The sequence below is a fragment of the Gambusia affinis genome, linkage group LG08, assembly GCF_019740435.1.
Source record: "Gambusia affinis linkage group LG08, SWU_Gaff_1.0, whole genome shotgun sequence".
Classification (NCBI taxonomy): domain Eukaryota; kingdom Metazoa; phylum Chordata; class Actinopteri; order Cyprinodontiformes; family Poeciliidae; genus Gambusia; species Gambusia affinis.
The window spans coordinates 10,733,015-10,749,919 of record NC_057875.1 but is presented as its reverse complement, the minus strand read 5'-3'; the positions used below and the strand labels follow the sequence as shown (position 1 = coordinate 10,749,919).

The window sequence follows — 16,905 nt, the reverse complement described above, 5'->3', positions numbered from 1 at the left end:
TTTACTCTGAGATGAGCTTTAACAATCAAAGAGGAAGGCTTGTTTCTAGGCAACACGGAAATGCTTCCTGTTCTACTGGTGTGTGTTTTCTCGTTCGTTTTGTTTATTTATTTTTTCTTAAATTAATCAGGTTATTGTGTATCTGTTACTGTAGTTTATAAATTTAAGGTCGTTTGTGAAGCTTTTCGGTAGCGTCATGTGAAGAGCTAGCTTGTAAATGCTACCGTGGTACCGTTAGTCTTTTGTTGCTGTCGAGTTTTCATCATTCATACTAAGCTACATTAAGTTATTGATGATTTTCGAGGCAGCAGGGTAAGGTAGTTAAACCTTCACGACGAAACTGTGGTTATTCGTTTTTAATTTTCCGGTCTTAGACAGTGTTTTTTTCAGAAACAACAAACCGTGTTTGTTTAAGAACGCTGTCTTAAACAAAGACCGTGTTCTCTGTCGAACTCTTCTAAATGTTAGGATGAATTCAAGCAGATTTTAGTTTGGATTCTTCGATGTTTATAATCGACAAACTGAGTCAAAATTTTTTTTGTTAAAATTATATTTGCAATCGTGAAACTGCACGCGTTCTTCTTCAGTTGAAATATCAAATACCATAAAACTTGATTCTATGACTTAATTGAGATGTCGTAAAACCTGTTCCTTATCATACTATGAACGTTTTCTCTGCTTTATAAAAATAAATGTTAGATAGCTCTAAGTCGTGGTGATCTATATTCTACGCATACCTTACAGATATTGTACATTTTAAATTTCAGAAAGTCTTTTAAGCAGTATTATCCACATTTATTGGCACTCTCAATAAAGATAATTAAAAATCTCAAGAAATAAGATTATTTATTAGTTGCACGGTGGTACTGTACTTGACAATGTTGCCTACATCAAGCAAGCTAAGTTTGAAACCTGACAGGAGGATTTCTTCATGGAATTTGCATAATTCTCCCCAAACATTCCTGGTCTCTGTCTGGACTCCACAGGAGCAGCAGCAGCAAAAGACATACATGTTTCCTTACCTGGTCTCTCAAAATTGTCCTTATGTGTGGTTGCTTTAAGTATTGCCCTGTAATGGCAACTAGTCTAGCCAACCCCACCCTGTGACCCTGTAGGCCGGGTCATATGTGGATGGAAGTTTGATTTTTACAGTAGAAGTATAATCTTTTTTACCTCTCTTGCTAAGCTCCTTACTGTGAGTGGTGGTGCCAGCATAAACTTGGTGCTAACATAAACTTGCCTTTTTTTCTTTTTTTTGGCAATGCTGCTTTTGTTTGAAAGGTTTTTGTTTCTATTTCTTGATTCATGAGAATCAGCACATACGAAGGCATATTTCTTGTCTTTCTTATTTTTAATAATTGAGATTATTAAATTTTAATAAGATCTGATGAGAACTGGACCTCAATTTCAAATTGTATTACAAGAACCAGGAAAGTCTTACACTGCTGACTGAAAGTCTTTTAGTCACATTGCATTTTTTCACATCTTAAGCCGCTGCTGTCATTAATGCCTTCCCATTCATCCTGATTTGTCCTAGTACTGTCTCTGTAAGGTGATATTCAACTCCTTCCACTGTATTGCCCTAGGGTTTTCTTTCAAAGCTAGCAGATCGACTGTCTGGGAGGAAGTCCCAGATCCTTTAATTAAATCATGTTCTACAAACCATCCTTAGCCCTACTCATTATATGTCTCTTTTGTTTTGATTTATGCTTGACCAAGCACCGATGATTTATGAAGTCTTCTTGATGTATTCAGTGCATGGCATACTAAATCTAAAAAAACACCTAAGCAAAGCTTCTCTTTTTAGAATAAAACTTGAAGGTTTGTTATTTTAATGTTTTTCTTTAGATTACATGAAAAGCCCTGGCCTTGCTCAAAGGTCATTAATGTGAATTTACACATCCAGGATCTAAAATTGTGAAACACTTCCTTCTTTATAGTTTTCAGTAACACATTCCAGCGTGTAAAGATGGAGCCACTGGAGCAACTCCACCTCAGTCACGTCTTACAGACAGTGTCTGCACTGGAGTCCGTCATCCTTCGCAGTTTTGGACCTGAAGGAGGACAGGTGTTGTTCACTAGAGACACAGGACAAGTGATGTTGAGCCGAAGCGGAAAACGCATCCTCACTGCACTGCATCTGGATCACCCACTGGCCAGGTTAGAACAAATATGAATTTTTCTGCACTTTCTGGTTAATTGTAAATTCTTCTGCAATGTTATTTGTTTTTGTCTTAGGATGGTGGTGAGGTGCGTCTGGAAGCACAGCACAATAACGGGTGATGGATCCAAAACCTTTGTTCTTCTGCTTGCATCATTACTGCGAATAATTCATGCAACAGCCACTAAGGAGCCTCATATGTTTCAGCCTCATACTTCCACAAAAGCAGCAGAAGCTGCCACTGCCAGGCACTTGGCTGACAGACTGCTAGAATTTGCGCTGACTGAGTTGGATGAACTCATTGTGCTGAATGTGCTGCCACATGGATTCTGTGTTTCATTAGAGAATTTCACAGCGAAAACACAACATAATCTCAGTTTTCAAACTCTTCTGGTATCGTTTTTTCACACACGCCTTGGGTATGCGTATTGTGACTTTTTCCGCAACCTCTTCTGTGAACTGCTCAGTCACTGGAAGGTAAAAGACGACCAACCCTCATTCGCCATTCAACTTTTAAATAGCAGCTTCCCAGCACTGCATACCCAAGTATCAGGTGTCCCTGTCAGCTGCTCACGTTTGATTGAAGGGCAGGTGATTCACAGAGACTTTGCTACTCTTTGCCCCCAAGTAAGAAAGCAGCCACTCAAAGCTGTAGTTTTCAATGGATACCTGCAGCCGAAATTACTCACCACACGAGATGCACTTGAGTTGCGCTGTGGAGACAAAGTGACAGAGGACAGGGGTATTGTGCACTTTAGCTCTTGGACAGAAAGGTCAGTGGAGAGCATAATTGCAACTCTGCAGAGTTTTGGTGTCTCTGTCCTTTTGTGTGCACTGAAACAGTCCTCTGCTGTCCTGGCTGCAGCAACACAGGCAGGGATGTGCCTTGTGGAGTGTGTCAGTGAAGAAGACATTTCTCTCTTTACCCAGCTAAGTGGGGTAACACCCATCTCAGACTGCAGGAGGATTCATCCAGAGCATATTGCAACACTGACTTTCTGTAAACCATTACTGCTTGGAGCCCACAGGTAGGTGCATATATTTTAGTTTCTTTCTTCAAAGTCAAGCACCATAATTAATTATACCTATCAGAGAACTGTGAGGCGACACATTAATTGGATGTCCACCACGTCTTGTAGGGTTTAATTTAGGCTAAATGTTTTATTAGTAAAGGCAGTGTTTTGCAAGGGTCAGTACAGCTCAATTCAGTAGCAGAAATAATCAAATATGAAAAAGTCAGTCATCTTAATCTAACCTTTCTTTCCCTAATGCTGAAACTGAGAACCAGAAATAAATTTTATTTCAAACCCCAGATTTGACTTGATGATGAAGAATGTTTCCCAGCAGGAGGAGGAGGCTGATCGATGAAGGCAGGCATCCCTGCAGGTCTGTTGAGCTTTCGCCTCTGCATTGATGCTGAGATAAGGCTTTGGGTGATGGCTCTTCTTGCCTTTGACCTTTGTCTTTGGGATCTGAACCCAGATGATGAGAGAAGTGCAATTTGGTGCCACAGATTGCAGGACTGTTGGGTTCGTCTCAATACGCGGGACAGTCTTCGGTTCATCTGTGGCGCCGGCACTTCTTCATCTGCAGAGTTCTTTATTCCTCTCAATTTTGGCTCAAAGTTGTCTGGAGGATCCAACCAACAGTTCCTCTTTTCCATTGGTTTTTATAGGGGTTTCCACGCTGTGAACGTGTTCGCATTGGCCATGCTGGTTTTATTGACTGATCCACTTTTGTTTTGGAGACATTATGTCATGTCTGTGTTCTTGTTCCGGGCCTGCTTAAGGGTCACACTCCATCCTTTCGTCTACACACGCAGGCCTTCTCTCAGCAGTCTAAGTCTCCCCCAACTGTTTTCTGTTTCCTTGTGCAGCAAACCCTGCTCTGTTGGTTCCTCTTTTGTCCTGGACTGTGCCCAGGACAGACCAGTCACATTTGCTCTACTTTCAGTTCTCCCTTTTCCTTCCTATCTGTCTTCTAGTATCTACCTCCAACCCAATATCTGTGATCTTCGATTGCAGTTACACATTCCACATCATTTCAAGTTCATTGTCAAAATCACATCTATAACCTCTGTTAGCTTCTTTGATTCAGCATTAAAACAATATTAATACAAATATTTTTGCATTGGGTCTTATTCAATTACTCAAAGTGTTTAGACTTCATTCTTTAAAAATTTCTGCAGGCTAGAAACTTACTTCCTCTTTTTTTCAGGAAACCTGTTGTTCCTTCTTCATAGTTTGGCAGCACTCTTTCTACCTTTATTTATGACTATGATTTCTTATGATTTGAATATAAAAATAAATAGAATTAAAGCAAAGTTTTCATGACACAAAACATAAAAGCACAACCTCACTGATCTTATTGAGGTTTGATTCTACTGATGGGTTTAGATATTAACTTTGTATGATTAATTTTAAAAGTAATTTCATCTATTGTTACTGCTAAACTAAAATGCCCATCATGGAAAAGGAGGATCTCGAGTTATCTTGAAACATACATTGATGTTTCATGGATGTAACAATGTAGAATCTGAAAAAAACTCATGGTATATGTGTAATTTTTCAAGGCATTGTTATCTACAGTACAACATTCAGGTTAACTATTGTCATTTTGTTTTTGACAGATACGTTCATTTGGACTTCCATGATTGTGAAGAAAGACTCAAAGTTAAACCTTGTAGCCTGGTGATTTGTGCCCCAAGCGAAGGTCAAGCTGATCAGCATGCATGTGCATTTCAAGACGCCTTTCGAATGCTACTGACAGCATTGGAGCCCGTGCACAAGACTCAGACGGCTCCAAAGAAAACCATCCCATCAGAAAAATGCACGTCTTCACATGCAGACAATATAAGTAATGAAACTGCATGCAGAGTGCGTCTTCATCAGAAATGTGTGATAGAGACAGGTTGTGTAATATCTGCTGGTGGGACATTTGAGTTTCTGCTGCACCGTGCCCTTCATCAATATGGCCACAGTTGCTCAGTTTCTGTTAACACAAGTGCAGTTTCCCAGCTCTTGGCAAACGCCCTGTTGAGCGTGCCCCAGCAGATTTACTCTCACAACCTAAAACATTTCCTGCAGGCACAATCCAGGGTCATGGCTTTAATTCCAAAACAACCAAACACCCTCAGCACAAACCTCATACACACTGAAGGTCCTCTTGGAAATGGTAAACTAAACTTATGCTCTTGTAAAAAGGGTAACATGTCATTAAAACTTTTGGACTGGGGCCTTGAATCTGTCTCTTGTAAGTATCAGCTGGTACTGGCTGTGCTGCAGTGTCTCACAAATCTGCTCCGAATGCACATGGTGCTGCGGACACACACTATATTACACACAAAGTCCCACAATTCCCTGAATGCTCACTCGGAAAGCTCAGAGGATGAGGATGAAGACTGAAGTTGTGTTGCACTAACAGGAAACTAGAAATGTACTTTTTGTGGCAACATTCAGAAAAAGAACAACTAATTTTGGATAAAATAATTGCACTGTAATTTTTTTCAATGTGTTTTTTTCTTGATTCTTCATTGCAGTGTTATCAGAATATAGTGCTTTTGGTCTGTGAAAATGTATTATATGTAAATGAAAACATAAAAGAGAATTGTATTTATTGGCAAATGGATGAACTGAGAGGAGGTTTTGCCAAACAAATAAAATAAGGAGAAAATTTTGTAATTTCACATTGCACAGAATAGTGATATATCAATGTAATTGTCTCCATTCTAGTTTTTCTTCTGGTTTTTGTTTTTTTCCTTACACATAATGTGTTATATATATAAACACATAATATTAAAGATAAACAGAGTGAATGCTGTTTTCAAACAGTAACTACTTCTTTTTGAGAGGAAAAAAAATCTATCCAATCCATCATCACTACATCAAAAGTAAATCCTAAATAAACCCAATAAGTGATTGTACCAAAGTTGGCAGCAACAACTGCAATAAATCATTTGTGATAGCTGGCAAGAAATCTTTGAGGAATAATTTTGACCTGCTTCTTATTGTTTCTTACCAAATTAAAATGTTTGAAAACTATATTTTGTATTTACTCAGATTTTCTGACAATACAATTTGCTTGATCACTTAAAACATTTAAGTATGACCAAAAAAAAAAATACAGAAGAAATTGTTTTCACAGCACTATACAGCCATGAAGTAATTTACTCTTAGGAAAAAGGAAAAGCTCATCTGCGTCATTATTTGTTCTTCTAAATGCCTCTTTCTTATCTTTGTTCTCCTTCTGTATTCCTATGAGCATCACAGTTTGGTGTACACAAAAGAAACTTACTGTTGTAACAGCACAGAAACATGGCCTTACAAGTACTCTCCTTTTTGCAAAAAGCCTAATCTGCATAGCGGGGCTTTGACGGCACCCAACTTTCAACAGCCAAATCATAGTCTGCTTCCTTGTGCTGTGATCAGAGGAACACAAATGTTGTTTTCACCTCTGTTTTTGGGAGGAACTGAGTCATCTGGATTTTAAATAGACTCTTAATCAATTACACAGCCTTCTGTTTACTGTTACTTCTACATCCTTAGTTTTTGAGACACATTTTTCCACAATTTAATTAAGACAAAGTGACTCAGAGTCACTTTGTCTTAATCAAAGGCAGCTCTTCTCATTGTTTGTGTTTATGAGTCACTGTTGATTGTCCCCAAAATCAAAGTGGAGAAAGTTGAGGGAGTGGGTGTTTTTTTAGGTTTTTTTTTCCTCTGCACACTAGGGAATAAACCGGAACTGTTATTGTGTTATCAGGACACCTCAGCCTTTCAAGTCCTGACATGCCTTTTTGTACACTCAGTGAGATAGTAAATTATTCATGTTTGGTGTCCATGTGATTAAACAGAGTTTCAGCGCAGTCTGGAAAAAGACTGGAATTGGATTTTACATTGCTTAGATCTGGAAACGTATAAAAAAATCAAATAGTCTTTGTTTTCTAACCTATACATTATGTCCAACTTTCATTGTGATCTTGATCTTCACTTTAGTCTCCTTCCTTCAATCCCTCTCTGTGTCTGTAATTTCTTATGTTCTTGTCATCCTCTTACCTTCATTTTTCTATTTCATCCATTCCTTTGTTTCTTTTCGCTTATGTCGTTCCTTTGTTTATTGTGCCCCCTTTCCCTACAGGTTATATAACGATTTTCATTATATAACCTGTGAAAAAGCTGCTGAGAGTCAAGAAATACAGGTTTTCTCCCCGACACACACTGACACACACCTGCTGTGTTAACACTGTAAAAACACAAAACCTTCCAGACTGCGCTGAAACTCTGTCCATCCTTCTTTCCATTTCTGTCCTTTAAATTACCTTTCCTCCCACCCTCCCTTGTGTCCTTCCCTTAATTCTTCCTGTGTCCATCCTTGCTTCCTTAGAATCTCTTCCATGTGGCCTCTTTTGTGTTTTGCTTTCCTCAATCTTTGCACACATACTTTGAATGCTCCATACTGTAACCATTTTTTCTCATTTTCCATATCTCCTTTTTTATGTCCCTTATTTTTTTTCCTTCTTTTGTCTGCCTTGGTTTTGAAGATTGGCATTTTAAAGCATTTGAACTGCAGACATATTTACAATAAGTTCATGTTGAATTTTAATACTTGATTATAATTTTTTTTTTTTCTTCAAGTGAGCACAAAAGAACTAGAAACTCTGGGGAACAGTCTGGAAATATATGGTATCATAAAAAAATGCTTAGGTATCATGATTAAAAGCAGCCTGTGAGAATGTCATTTCTTGGTATGTGTGCTTGTGAATCCAAGACAGATCAAAATCTCCTCAAATTCAACCTAAATCACTTTATTGTATTTGGCTCTTGTTAACATAGAGTTACAGTGCATGGTGTATAAATGAAATTATTCTGTCAAATCAAGAGGACACTGCAAAATGCTTAAACTGCATATGACATATGCACACCAAGCATCTGAAAATTTACAAACAGAAATATAAAACATACAAAAATTGAAAAAAAAACAAAACAAATAAAAGGCATTTCAAACAAGTGCCAATTAAAAAAATAAATGGCAGACAAAATGGAGCCGAATGCTACTGTAACACCAAGCTTGTTTAAACCACAAATATCTCGTAGATTTTAGCTTGGCATTCATTTGGCTGCTAGCCATCATCGGTTTTGTTGCCTTGTTGTACTGAAGTGGCGGTGTTTCCATTAGCAGGATATCCAAAGTGGTCGCCATTGATAAATCAATATCATCAATACACACTGACATGCTGTTTCGCTTAGATAGTTAGAAGCTCACAAATGCTGATTTCAGTCAAATGACCACAAATTTACACATTTCAGTACGTCACTGCTACTGATGCAGATGGCACCCGTTTTATACATGGACATAGTAAAAACATTGCATCTATATAAGGAGCAAAGGTGTCACTGATTTACTGATATACTGAGAGAATGTGAAAATATGTTGGGACATGAACGCTGTCTTTTGAGGGAACCTCTTTCATCATCTGGCTTTGGTCTCATTTAGACAAAAGAGAAACAAAAAAGCTCAAAAACAAACAAGTAAACATTCTGCCAAAATTCTCTTTCACTTTGGACCACATTTATAAAGTAAGCCAATTGTAGCATTTAATTTTTTATTTTATTTTAGTCTCCATAGAATTTGTGTGGGCTTTACATATATCTATGTGGTTGAAATTATTTGGCTTAATGCTGGAACTTGATAATTACTGTGCCGGAAAGGCCAGTCTGTACATTAAAAAAACATTGACAAGGAAGTTAGTATGAAATGTTTCATACTGTGTAGTAGCACAATTCTTAAAACTCTGTACATAAATAAACCAGATTGACCAAAATTAAGTGCATCACGCCTTCACGTTCTCCACAGTCAGAATTAGGCTAACCCTTTTTAGCTTAGGTTAGCACCCTCCTTAAAAAGCAGTGATTTATTTTTGTTGGCAGTGAAGACTCTGAGAACGACATCATGCAACAATAACAATGACTTCCAGTGGGTGTTACACCACCTCCCGAGATTTCCTGATGGCACAGCACAGGAGCATGGTAAAGATCAACCCGAACACCTGTTGAAGAAATACAAAGGGTATATTATGTGTATTTATTATCCATTCCTAAATATCTGCTACCTTTGCAATCATCTGAATTATTTGGCTCTCTCTAGTACCAATTAAAATAGTTTAGAATTGCTAAGAAGCCATGTGATAAACATACTGCTTATGAAGTTTCCATGTAGTCAAGATAAGTTGTTAGGTGAAGAAAAAATGGTTTTCAAAATATTTTTGCAAATGAAAATCTGAAAAGGGTGACATAGACATTGTGTTCTTGATGTATTCAGCCTGAGTCAATCCTTTGTAGATACACCTGATGCTACAGTTGCAGCTGCACATCTTATAGGGATATGCCTCTAACCAGTTTCACTGGATGAAAAAAATGTGTGAATGTTTCCATATCTGTGAACGGCTGTATGTCTTGGATTGTTGTCTCTACCTCCACTTTGACCAGTTTCACTGTTTGTGTTGAAGAAAACATGTTGCATCTGATTAACAGTTCTCTGTGAAACATTTGACCCTCAACTTTATCTTCTCCCCTGACCTTTCTGTTGTGTTCCTTGATCTTCATGGTCCTGTTTGTACATTAAGGCTCTCACAGAACAGCTGTATTCATACTGAGCTGAAATTGCACATACATCCCCTCTGTATTTACTAAGGAGGTGACCTATAAACATAACTGGTTGCTCTGGATTTTATTTATAAGTATAAGGACTGGGGAGGCTAAATACAAATGTAAGCTTCATTTTTAGCATTTGAGAAACAGAATGTTTCCCTACCCTTCTACTGCATAGTTAGTGCCATTTTGTATGGATTTACCACAAAATCCTAATAGGATACATTTAAGATATTTAAACATTTACAGAATAAACTATGTAGATGTTCATCAGTCCTGGCTAAAGCTAGACATATTCTGAATAATAAATCACTTCCTATTCTACATAACTATCTGATTTTGCCATATTTAACGTATTGTTCAGAAGTGTAGGGAATTAATTACAACATCTCCACTGAGTATCCTACAGAAACGAGCCAACAGGATCATCCATAATGTCAGTTTTTATGAGCACACAAACCCATTACTCTTAAAATCAAGAATTTCTAAAATTTCAAGATCTGGTGGAATTTAAAATTGCACAAATTATGTTTAAAGCATCAAATAAACTGCTACCTGAACACATAAACAATATGTTTTGTGAAAGAGAAAGGGAATATAGAGGGTTACTCAAACTTAAGGATTCGTAGTATACGCACAACAAGAAAGAGCTTTTGTACTTCAATTCATGGTGTAAACTTATATTTAAAAAATAAGGAGCTAAAACAAAGTCAAAATTTTAATTTTAATAAAATTTTAAAGGAAATATAAGGCGGTGGTTTTCACAAGATATAGAAATATGGGTGAGAGATAACACTAATGTGTATATGTAAATTGAGGCTAATGCATATGAGTGTGTGTGGGTATGGATGTATATATTTAGACATATGTAAACCCAGATAAAATGGAAAATTAGTTAACCTATGCTTATTCTATTTTATTTTTTTTATTTAATAATGAGGAGATGGTATGAGTTCCCATGCTAGGAGTTCATAAGTTTCTTACTTCTTCCTACTCCTTTTCCAGCATGTTAAGACTATTGTAGTACAAAATTATGTGTCGTTTGCTTTCAGTGTTCTTATCCATGTGTAATTTTATACTTCTATCATGTTCTAAATAAATAAAAAATTTTTTAAAAAGATTGTGGTTGTAACATGTAAGGAGGTTCAAGTGGTATTAACACTTCTGCAAGTCACTCTAAATTAAACATATCAATACCTGTTTTACTTTACATATTAATGGAAAATACAATGAAATAAATTAATTACATAAAACGTACTATTCCCCAATCCTGTTATGTAAACATTTCCGTTAAAATAAACACTTTTTTGTTGTTTTTGAGGGCCTTTGCATAGTGATTTCCGAGCTTTGAGTTGAAACAAGTGTAAAATGTGATTGGTTAAGGTATGCCAGCTGCACACTCACCATAATGACCCCAATAGTGATCCCTATTCCTCCAACAATGTGTAACTTGGAGTTAAACACCTCGTCGATGACATCAGGACAGCTCTGTAATAAATAGGAGTAATTCAGCTCCCTCGCTTTACAGCATGATATATACAGATAAAGGTAACAGAGATTCTCCAAACTCCTGCAAACAGATGCTTCCATAACAATACATGGTCACTAATAGCACAAATCATACAGTCACAACAGAGATAAAACATTTGTTGGATAATTTAGGTCGTGGTTGTACCTTAATAATGAACATGTCAAGACTTTCTGCAGGAGGACAAAGATCAGGATAAGCTTCTTCCATCCTACCCTTGAGACCGCAGCAGTATAACTGGAAACAGACAGATAACATAGTGCAATGTAACCTAATTAGTCTGTGTGTTGAAGAGATACTGTAAAATACTGGCTTATTCTGTAATTCTCAATTTTTTTGGAGTCATGGAAAAGTTCCCAGCAAGCCAGAGCTGAGGATATGATTGATGAATTTTCCATTTTGGCTTCTGTACCTTCACTTCCATAGTTATGCTGTGCATAATTATGCTGCCTTGCAGATGAAGCTACAGGTCTTACAAAGACACAACTGAGATATAGTAGTTCTACTCCAGCTCTAAGAAACACTCATCGAACTTAGGTAAAACATTTATTTGCTGTCAAAATCCCCCCCTTTGTGATAAATTATTATCGGTCCAGATAATTGTCAGAGAAAATAAAAAGCAGGAATTAAGTCCAACAAATCTCACCTCATTTTGGATCAAACGCAGAGTCTCTTTTAGGCCCTCATCTCGTGTTTTAGCATACTCTTCATATGTCTGTCTGTAGAATCCATTGATCAGATCCAACACCTGCAACACAACCACAGGCATGGTAAACTAAAAAACTTATGTCACAACTAAGACTCCGAAGTGAAAAATGTCAATTTTTGACAATGTCTTTAAAATAATCTTTATTTGTTGTCCTTTGTGTTGTACTAAATGATTGTGCTTTTACCCAAAATAAAGACCTAGTACTCAATGACTCAATGTGTGTGAATACACCAACCAGCTTCTTTAGCAATCTCCTTTTGTGTTCAGCAGTGACTGCTGGAGAACTGTAATGTCAGCAGTTGTCTTGTTGTGTGGACCATAACATGAAATTTTTGCATTTAAAAGTCTTTTGCATTGGTCTATCGTAATGAAATAAATACATAACTGGGTATTTGATAAATCTGTCTAATGTGTTGCTTTTTGAACTGAATTACTGCAGTAAATTATGGTTTCAATAATATTCTAATATACTGAGACGCCCCTGTATGTGCAGTGCTCTTGCTTTTACTTTCATTCTGTCTTTAAGCATCATGGCATCCATTTTAAGAACACACTGTGATTAGTTTACCTTGTTCTGGTTTGAAAATCCCCAGAATCCAGCTGCTATCTCGATGGCAAATATGATCAGCAGGAATGAAAAGAACTGCACAGAGAAATACAAAATTAAACTCAGATGACACCTGTCTTCCATGCATGCTTGTGTGCTGGTATTGTATGTGCATTTGCACAACGCAGAGGCAGTGGAGTGTGGCCAAACCCAGTTTTCATTGGCTCCTCCTCCAGCGAGATTTAGTGCAAGCAGATTATGAAGGAGAAGGGGGGTTGGGGGGTGGAGGGGAGAGCAGGAAGGGGGGAGCAACCGCTGAAAATCTACTGACTCCCTTGTGGCCTTGAGACTGTTCAGTAAACAATGATGAAAGCAGATGTCTCAGACCTTAAATAGGGAGTTCACAAGCTATGGATATTGAAGAGAATTTAGAAGTCTGTGAAAAAAACAGTATATAAAACCTGAATGCAAAGTTTTGTGAACCTGACTATATATAATGAAATTACTGTTTTGAATGCTGTTATTTGGGTATGGAATAAAAAGGTTGAATTGTCACTAAATACTTATTTTTATCTCTTTTTTAAAATAATTATTTTTATCTGTTTTTGAGTTTTAAGTTTTAAGGTAATTAAAGGAAGTTAACACATTTGTTGTTAACTTCCTATTTTTCTCATTTAACCTTATGTTGCCAGAAACATAAGTAGATGATGGTAGAAGCAAAACTTTCCTAATTTCCTCATCAAATACAAATTTGTTTACACGTTTAAGGCCCTACTTGTAAAATACCCATTATCCTAGGTGCCCAATTTAGCCATAGGGGGGTAATAAAATTATAATAAGTGCTACAAACCAGCCCCAGCATCAACGGTGATTCCTGGATTGCTCCACAACATCCCAGGAAGCCCACCACCATCATGAGCACTCCAACGGCAATCAGGACATAAACACCTAAACATCATATAACAAAGTGCATGAATGAGTTGACATAATACAAACTTTAAGGCATGCCTGTTATTTTGTGAATCTGTCTTACCTGTGTATAACACATACGGAGAATCTTCTCCTTGAAACAGGCTATTGGTTTTCGAGTCCAGTTTCAGCCACAGACCTACAGCCAGTACAGCAGTGCCTGCAAGCTGACACACATTACATACCTCAGTTAACACAATGCTACAATTAGCACTAAATTAACACTGCATGCTTCCCTCTACTGTAGCTTTTAATATAATGGTTTAGTCCATATTCAGGGCATATCTTAAATCTGCCTGACATCAAAGTGCATTTAAAAATAAGCTCCAACAAGTGTAAACAGCTGCTCTGAAATCTGCTCTGACATGCACTCTCTAAAGTGTTTTCCATTTATTTTCCTTTTAGAGGCTTCAGGAATGTCTCTGCAGTACTAGTTTACAAGCCTGCGTAAATGTTAGAGTCCTTTGTGGTAAATACTCACGGCACATGATGAACCCACTGCACAAACTGCTCATTTAATCAGCACGTCTCATTCCTGAAGTCTCTTTTGTACGTATATTGATTCCTTTCTATATCTTGTTAGACAAACATGAAAACAACTGAATATATTTTTATGACTATAAGTTCCCCTCTACATTAAGAGTCACATAAGGAGAGAATAAGAATGTGATATTTGCATGGTAAATGATAAATGTTACAATTACAAGAAATTAGCATCTGGGACCACTTTACAGGAGTTCCACTTCTTAAACTGTAAAGAAAAAATGGCTTAAATTGTCCTTGAATGAATGTTTTACCAATCCATGATGACCACATTGTGATGTACTAAGAAGCTCTGTGAGCACAGACAGACGAGTAAACCTTTTACTTTTTGAGAGTAAAGTAAAACATCTTGTATTTTCTTCAGTGAGAAACCTTGTGAAGTTTCATCGTTCCCACCTAATTTTCATGTATTGCTTTGCTTCTCAGCCTCTTCCTGGTCTCCCTATAGTCCAGCAAAATGGCTGACTCTCAAGTAGTACATATTTAGGATATATTGTTAACAGCTCTGTCTGATCTTTTCATACGTCTCACAATATAGAAAAATAAAGTGCACATACCCCGAAAATAAAGTTGAAGATAAATATGAGATATTTTAAACACTTGATCCCCCTGGGAAGAGCCATATTAATTCAGTATGAACCAATCCACCGTTTGGAGCATCTAGCTTCTGCCCAAGAGAAAGCTGAACTGCGTGGTGTGACAAAACGAAAGAAACGTTTGGGACGCCACACCTTAAATCACCTGATTATACAGTTAGGAGTGGCAGAGCAGGTCCAGAAAGCAACCTTCACACTGTTTAGTCAAATGAGGTCTGGTCTGTGTTTTTCCAACTCATTGTGTTATATTTCTACACGTGTTTCCATTGTGTTGTCTAAAAAAAGCATTTACTTAAGTCACACAGACATACAGGCGTTTTATAGTCCCACACCATCTCAGAGGGTTCCTGTTTGGGCAAGTCAACACTTTCTGAGCATTTTCTAAAATGCCTGCTTAGCAGCATATTTACTGCTCCATTGTCAAACAGAGCATGACTATCCTGGTTTGAGAAGCTTGATCATTATGGTCTGATACTGGAGGCAGTCTGAGGTATAATCAAACAAAGCATCTGCTTATGTCCTTAAAACAACAGACAGCCCCCAAAGAGAAGCATTCTAGTCCTTTTTATTTTCCACTCTGCCAACATTGGTTTTGATGATTTTGTATAGTGAAAATACTCTCCAGACATATTCAAACTCATGTGAAAAGCAAGCTCAATTATATGTCACAATTTAAATTACTTTTCCTTGCAAAATTGGTTTTGAATGTGAATGCCAAAACTGTTGTGAGGGTCATCAAGTTATTTCTTTTATTTTGCAAATGTAAGACTTTGTGTTTTGATCATTAAATGTGGACACTGGTGCTCACAGAGGTTCGCTTGAATCCCAGAAATACAACATCAGCCTTGTTCGGACAGCCACACAAAGGTGAACATTTTAACTTTCTATGATTTGATGTTGAAAGAATTGATCATAACATTTTCAGATCGTTCTCCCGCTTCCCCTTTATGACACAACTGCAATCACATGACAATCTGCGGGTTTTAAACAAACTAAAATCAATTTAACCAAATGTACTTTAGAATCTTTATTGATTTTAATTTTTTTAATATTAAATGAACTTGCTTTTTAGAAGAAAAAAATCTGTAACGTTTGCAAATACATACGAAGCACACGTATAATCCTGAAAGCCCACGCGCACGCACGGTGGGAAATCCCTGCCTTCCCACTAATGTATGGCTATTCCTACCACTATAAATAGCTGCACAAATTAGAAACGAATCAGAGGGAAAACATCTATATACAACCACACATCCATTTAAGTAAACACTACACACCCTGCATGCGTGGGTCTCAAATTTAAATTACACGATCAACGCACAGCTGTAGCTTTAAATACAACGTGACGAATTAAAGATTAATCACGTTTCACCAGTGTAATCTTTACTTGGTCTCGTTTATTAAAATGTCATGCAGCCACAGTCCAAAGTTAACGCTACGTCGTGGAACTGGGTCACTTGGCCACTGGGGATTATTCTCCAGACCGATCTACAAACACTGAGGGCACGATTGCGTGTGTGTGGGTTAGTGTGCGTCTTTGTGTGTGTGTGTGTGAGCGGTCAGTGCTCTGTATCATACGAACGTCTACGATAAGACCCGCTCGGTGCTCTGCGAGATTCGGGACACCCCCATCATCTCATTCACAATCTAGTAACCTGCTCTCATACGACTCCGCGCGCACGAGAAGCTCCCACACATCCGCGCGCGTTCTTAAACAATCGACAGGATGCATAAGAGAATAAATATTTTCTCGCCTCGCACTTACCCAAAACACCAGGTTAAAGGCGAACATCAGATACTTGATGCATCTCTCTCCGCCCGATAGCGCTGCCATGGCGATTTTTCTGCTTCAAATCCTATGACTGTTTAACGGAATAGGTGTTAAAATAGAGGGTAAGAATAGGGAAGTGATTCCTCTAAATAACAGTCAGTGTACTAAACGAGTATTCGTCGACGCGCTGGCGCTGGCTCTTGTGCAGTGCGCGCATGTAGTGGTCCGCCCCCACAAGACTTAAACCTTTCCTTTCTTTTTAATTTCCTAAATGAATTTGGAAAAGTAAACAACTGCACCAAATGGGTTTTGTTTTGATATTTTGCGAAACTTTTCAATCATTTTGACATTTTCTTAAACTGTTTAATGACAGTATTTTTTTAAACTATAGTGTCCTATATTTTTCTAAACCAGACTTAAAACCATTGTTTTAAA

The 16,905-nt window shown here is 37.5% G+C and overlaps 2 protein-coding genes across 7 annotated transcripts; one reads left to right on the top strand and one right to left on the bottom strand.

Moving 5' to 3' along the window:
* On the top strand, positions 1–6,201 carry bbs10 (Bardet-Biedl syndrome 10). 5 transcript variants are annotated; one of them, XM_044124622.1, is made up of 5 exons: positions 1–78; positions 1,941–2,160; positions 2,239–3,189; positions 3,509–3,547; positions 4,791–6,155. In XM_044124622.1, the coding sequence occupies exons 1-5, from the start codon at positions 12–14 to the stop codon at positions 5,563–5,565; spliced, it is 2,052 nt and encodes a 683-aa protein (XP_043980557.1). In that variant the 5' UTR covers positions 1–11; the 3' UTR covers positions 5,566–6,155. The 5 variants fall into 5 exon arrangements, with proteins under 5 accessions (XP_043980557.1, XP_043980556.1, XP_043980558.1 ...); XM_044124621.1 differs by having other exon boundaries at positions 3,506–3,547; XM_044124624.1 differs by lacking the exon at positions 1–78 and adding an exon at positions 150–312 and having other exon boundaries at positions 3,506–3,547.
* A 1,742-nt stretch (positions 6,202–7,943) lies between these two features.
* cd9a (CD9 molecule a) lies at positions 7,944–16,690 on the bottom strand. Of its 2 annotated transcripts, none has more exons than XM_044124619.1 (8): positions 16,465–16,690; positions 13,625–13,727; positions 13,442–13,539; positions 12,613–12,687; positions 11,982–12,083; positions 11,483–11,572; positions 11,212–11,295; positions 7,944–9,206 (listed from the first exon to the last, which is right to left on the bottom strand). In XM_044124619.1, the coding sequence occupies exons 1-8, from the start codon at positions 16,531–16,533 to the stop codon at positions 9,141–9,143; spliced, it is 687 nt and encodes a 228-aa protein (XP_043980554.1). In that variant the 5' UTR covers positions 16,534–16,690; the 3' UTR covers positions 7,944–9,140. The 2 variants fall into 2 exon arrangements, with proteins under 2 accessions (XP_043980554.1, XP_043980555.1); XM_044124620.1 differs by lacking the exon at positions 16,465–16,690 and adding an exon at positions 14,661–14,911.
* Between the last annotated feature and the right edge of the window lie 215 nt (positions 16,691–16,905).

Bases quoted from the DNA above. Each gene is read 5' to 3' on its own strand.
- bbs10 (XM_044124621.1), top strand. From the start codon at position 12: ATGAGCTTTAACAATCAAAGAGGAAGGCTTGTTTCTAGGCAACACGGA. The intron at 79-1,940 runs GTGTGTGTTTTC...CCTTCTTTATAG, and splicing joins AAATGCTTCCTGTTCTACTG to TTTTCAGTAACACATTCCAG. The intron at 3,190-3,505 runs GTAGGTGCATAT...AATGTTTCCCAG, and splicing joins TTACTGCTTGGAGCCCACAG to CAGGAGGAGGAGGCTGATCG.
- cd9a (XM_044124619.1), bottom strand. From the start codon at position 16,533: ATGGCAGCGCTATCGGGCGGAGAGAGATGCATCAAGTATCTGATGTTC. The intron at 13,728-16,464 runs GTAAGTGCGAGG...AATGTGTGTCAG, and splicing joins CCTTTAACCTGGTGTTTTGG to CTTGCAGGCACTGCTGTACT. The intron at 9,207-11,211 runs GTGAGTGTGCAG...TTTCTTCAACAG, and splicing joins TCACTATTGGGGTCATTATG to GTGTTCGGGTTGATCTTTAC.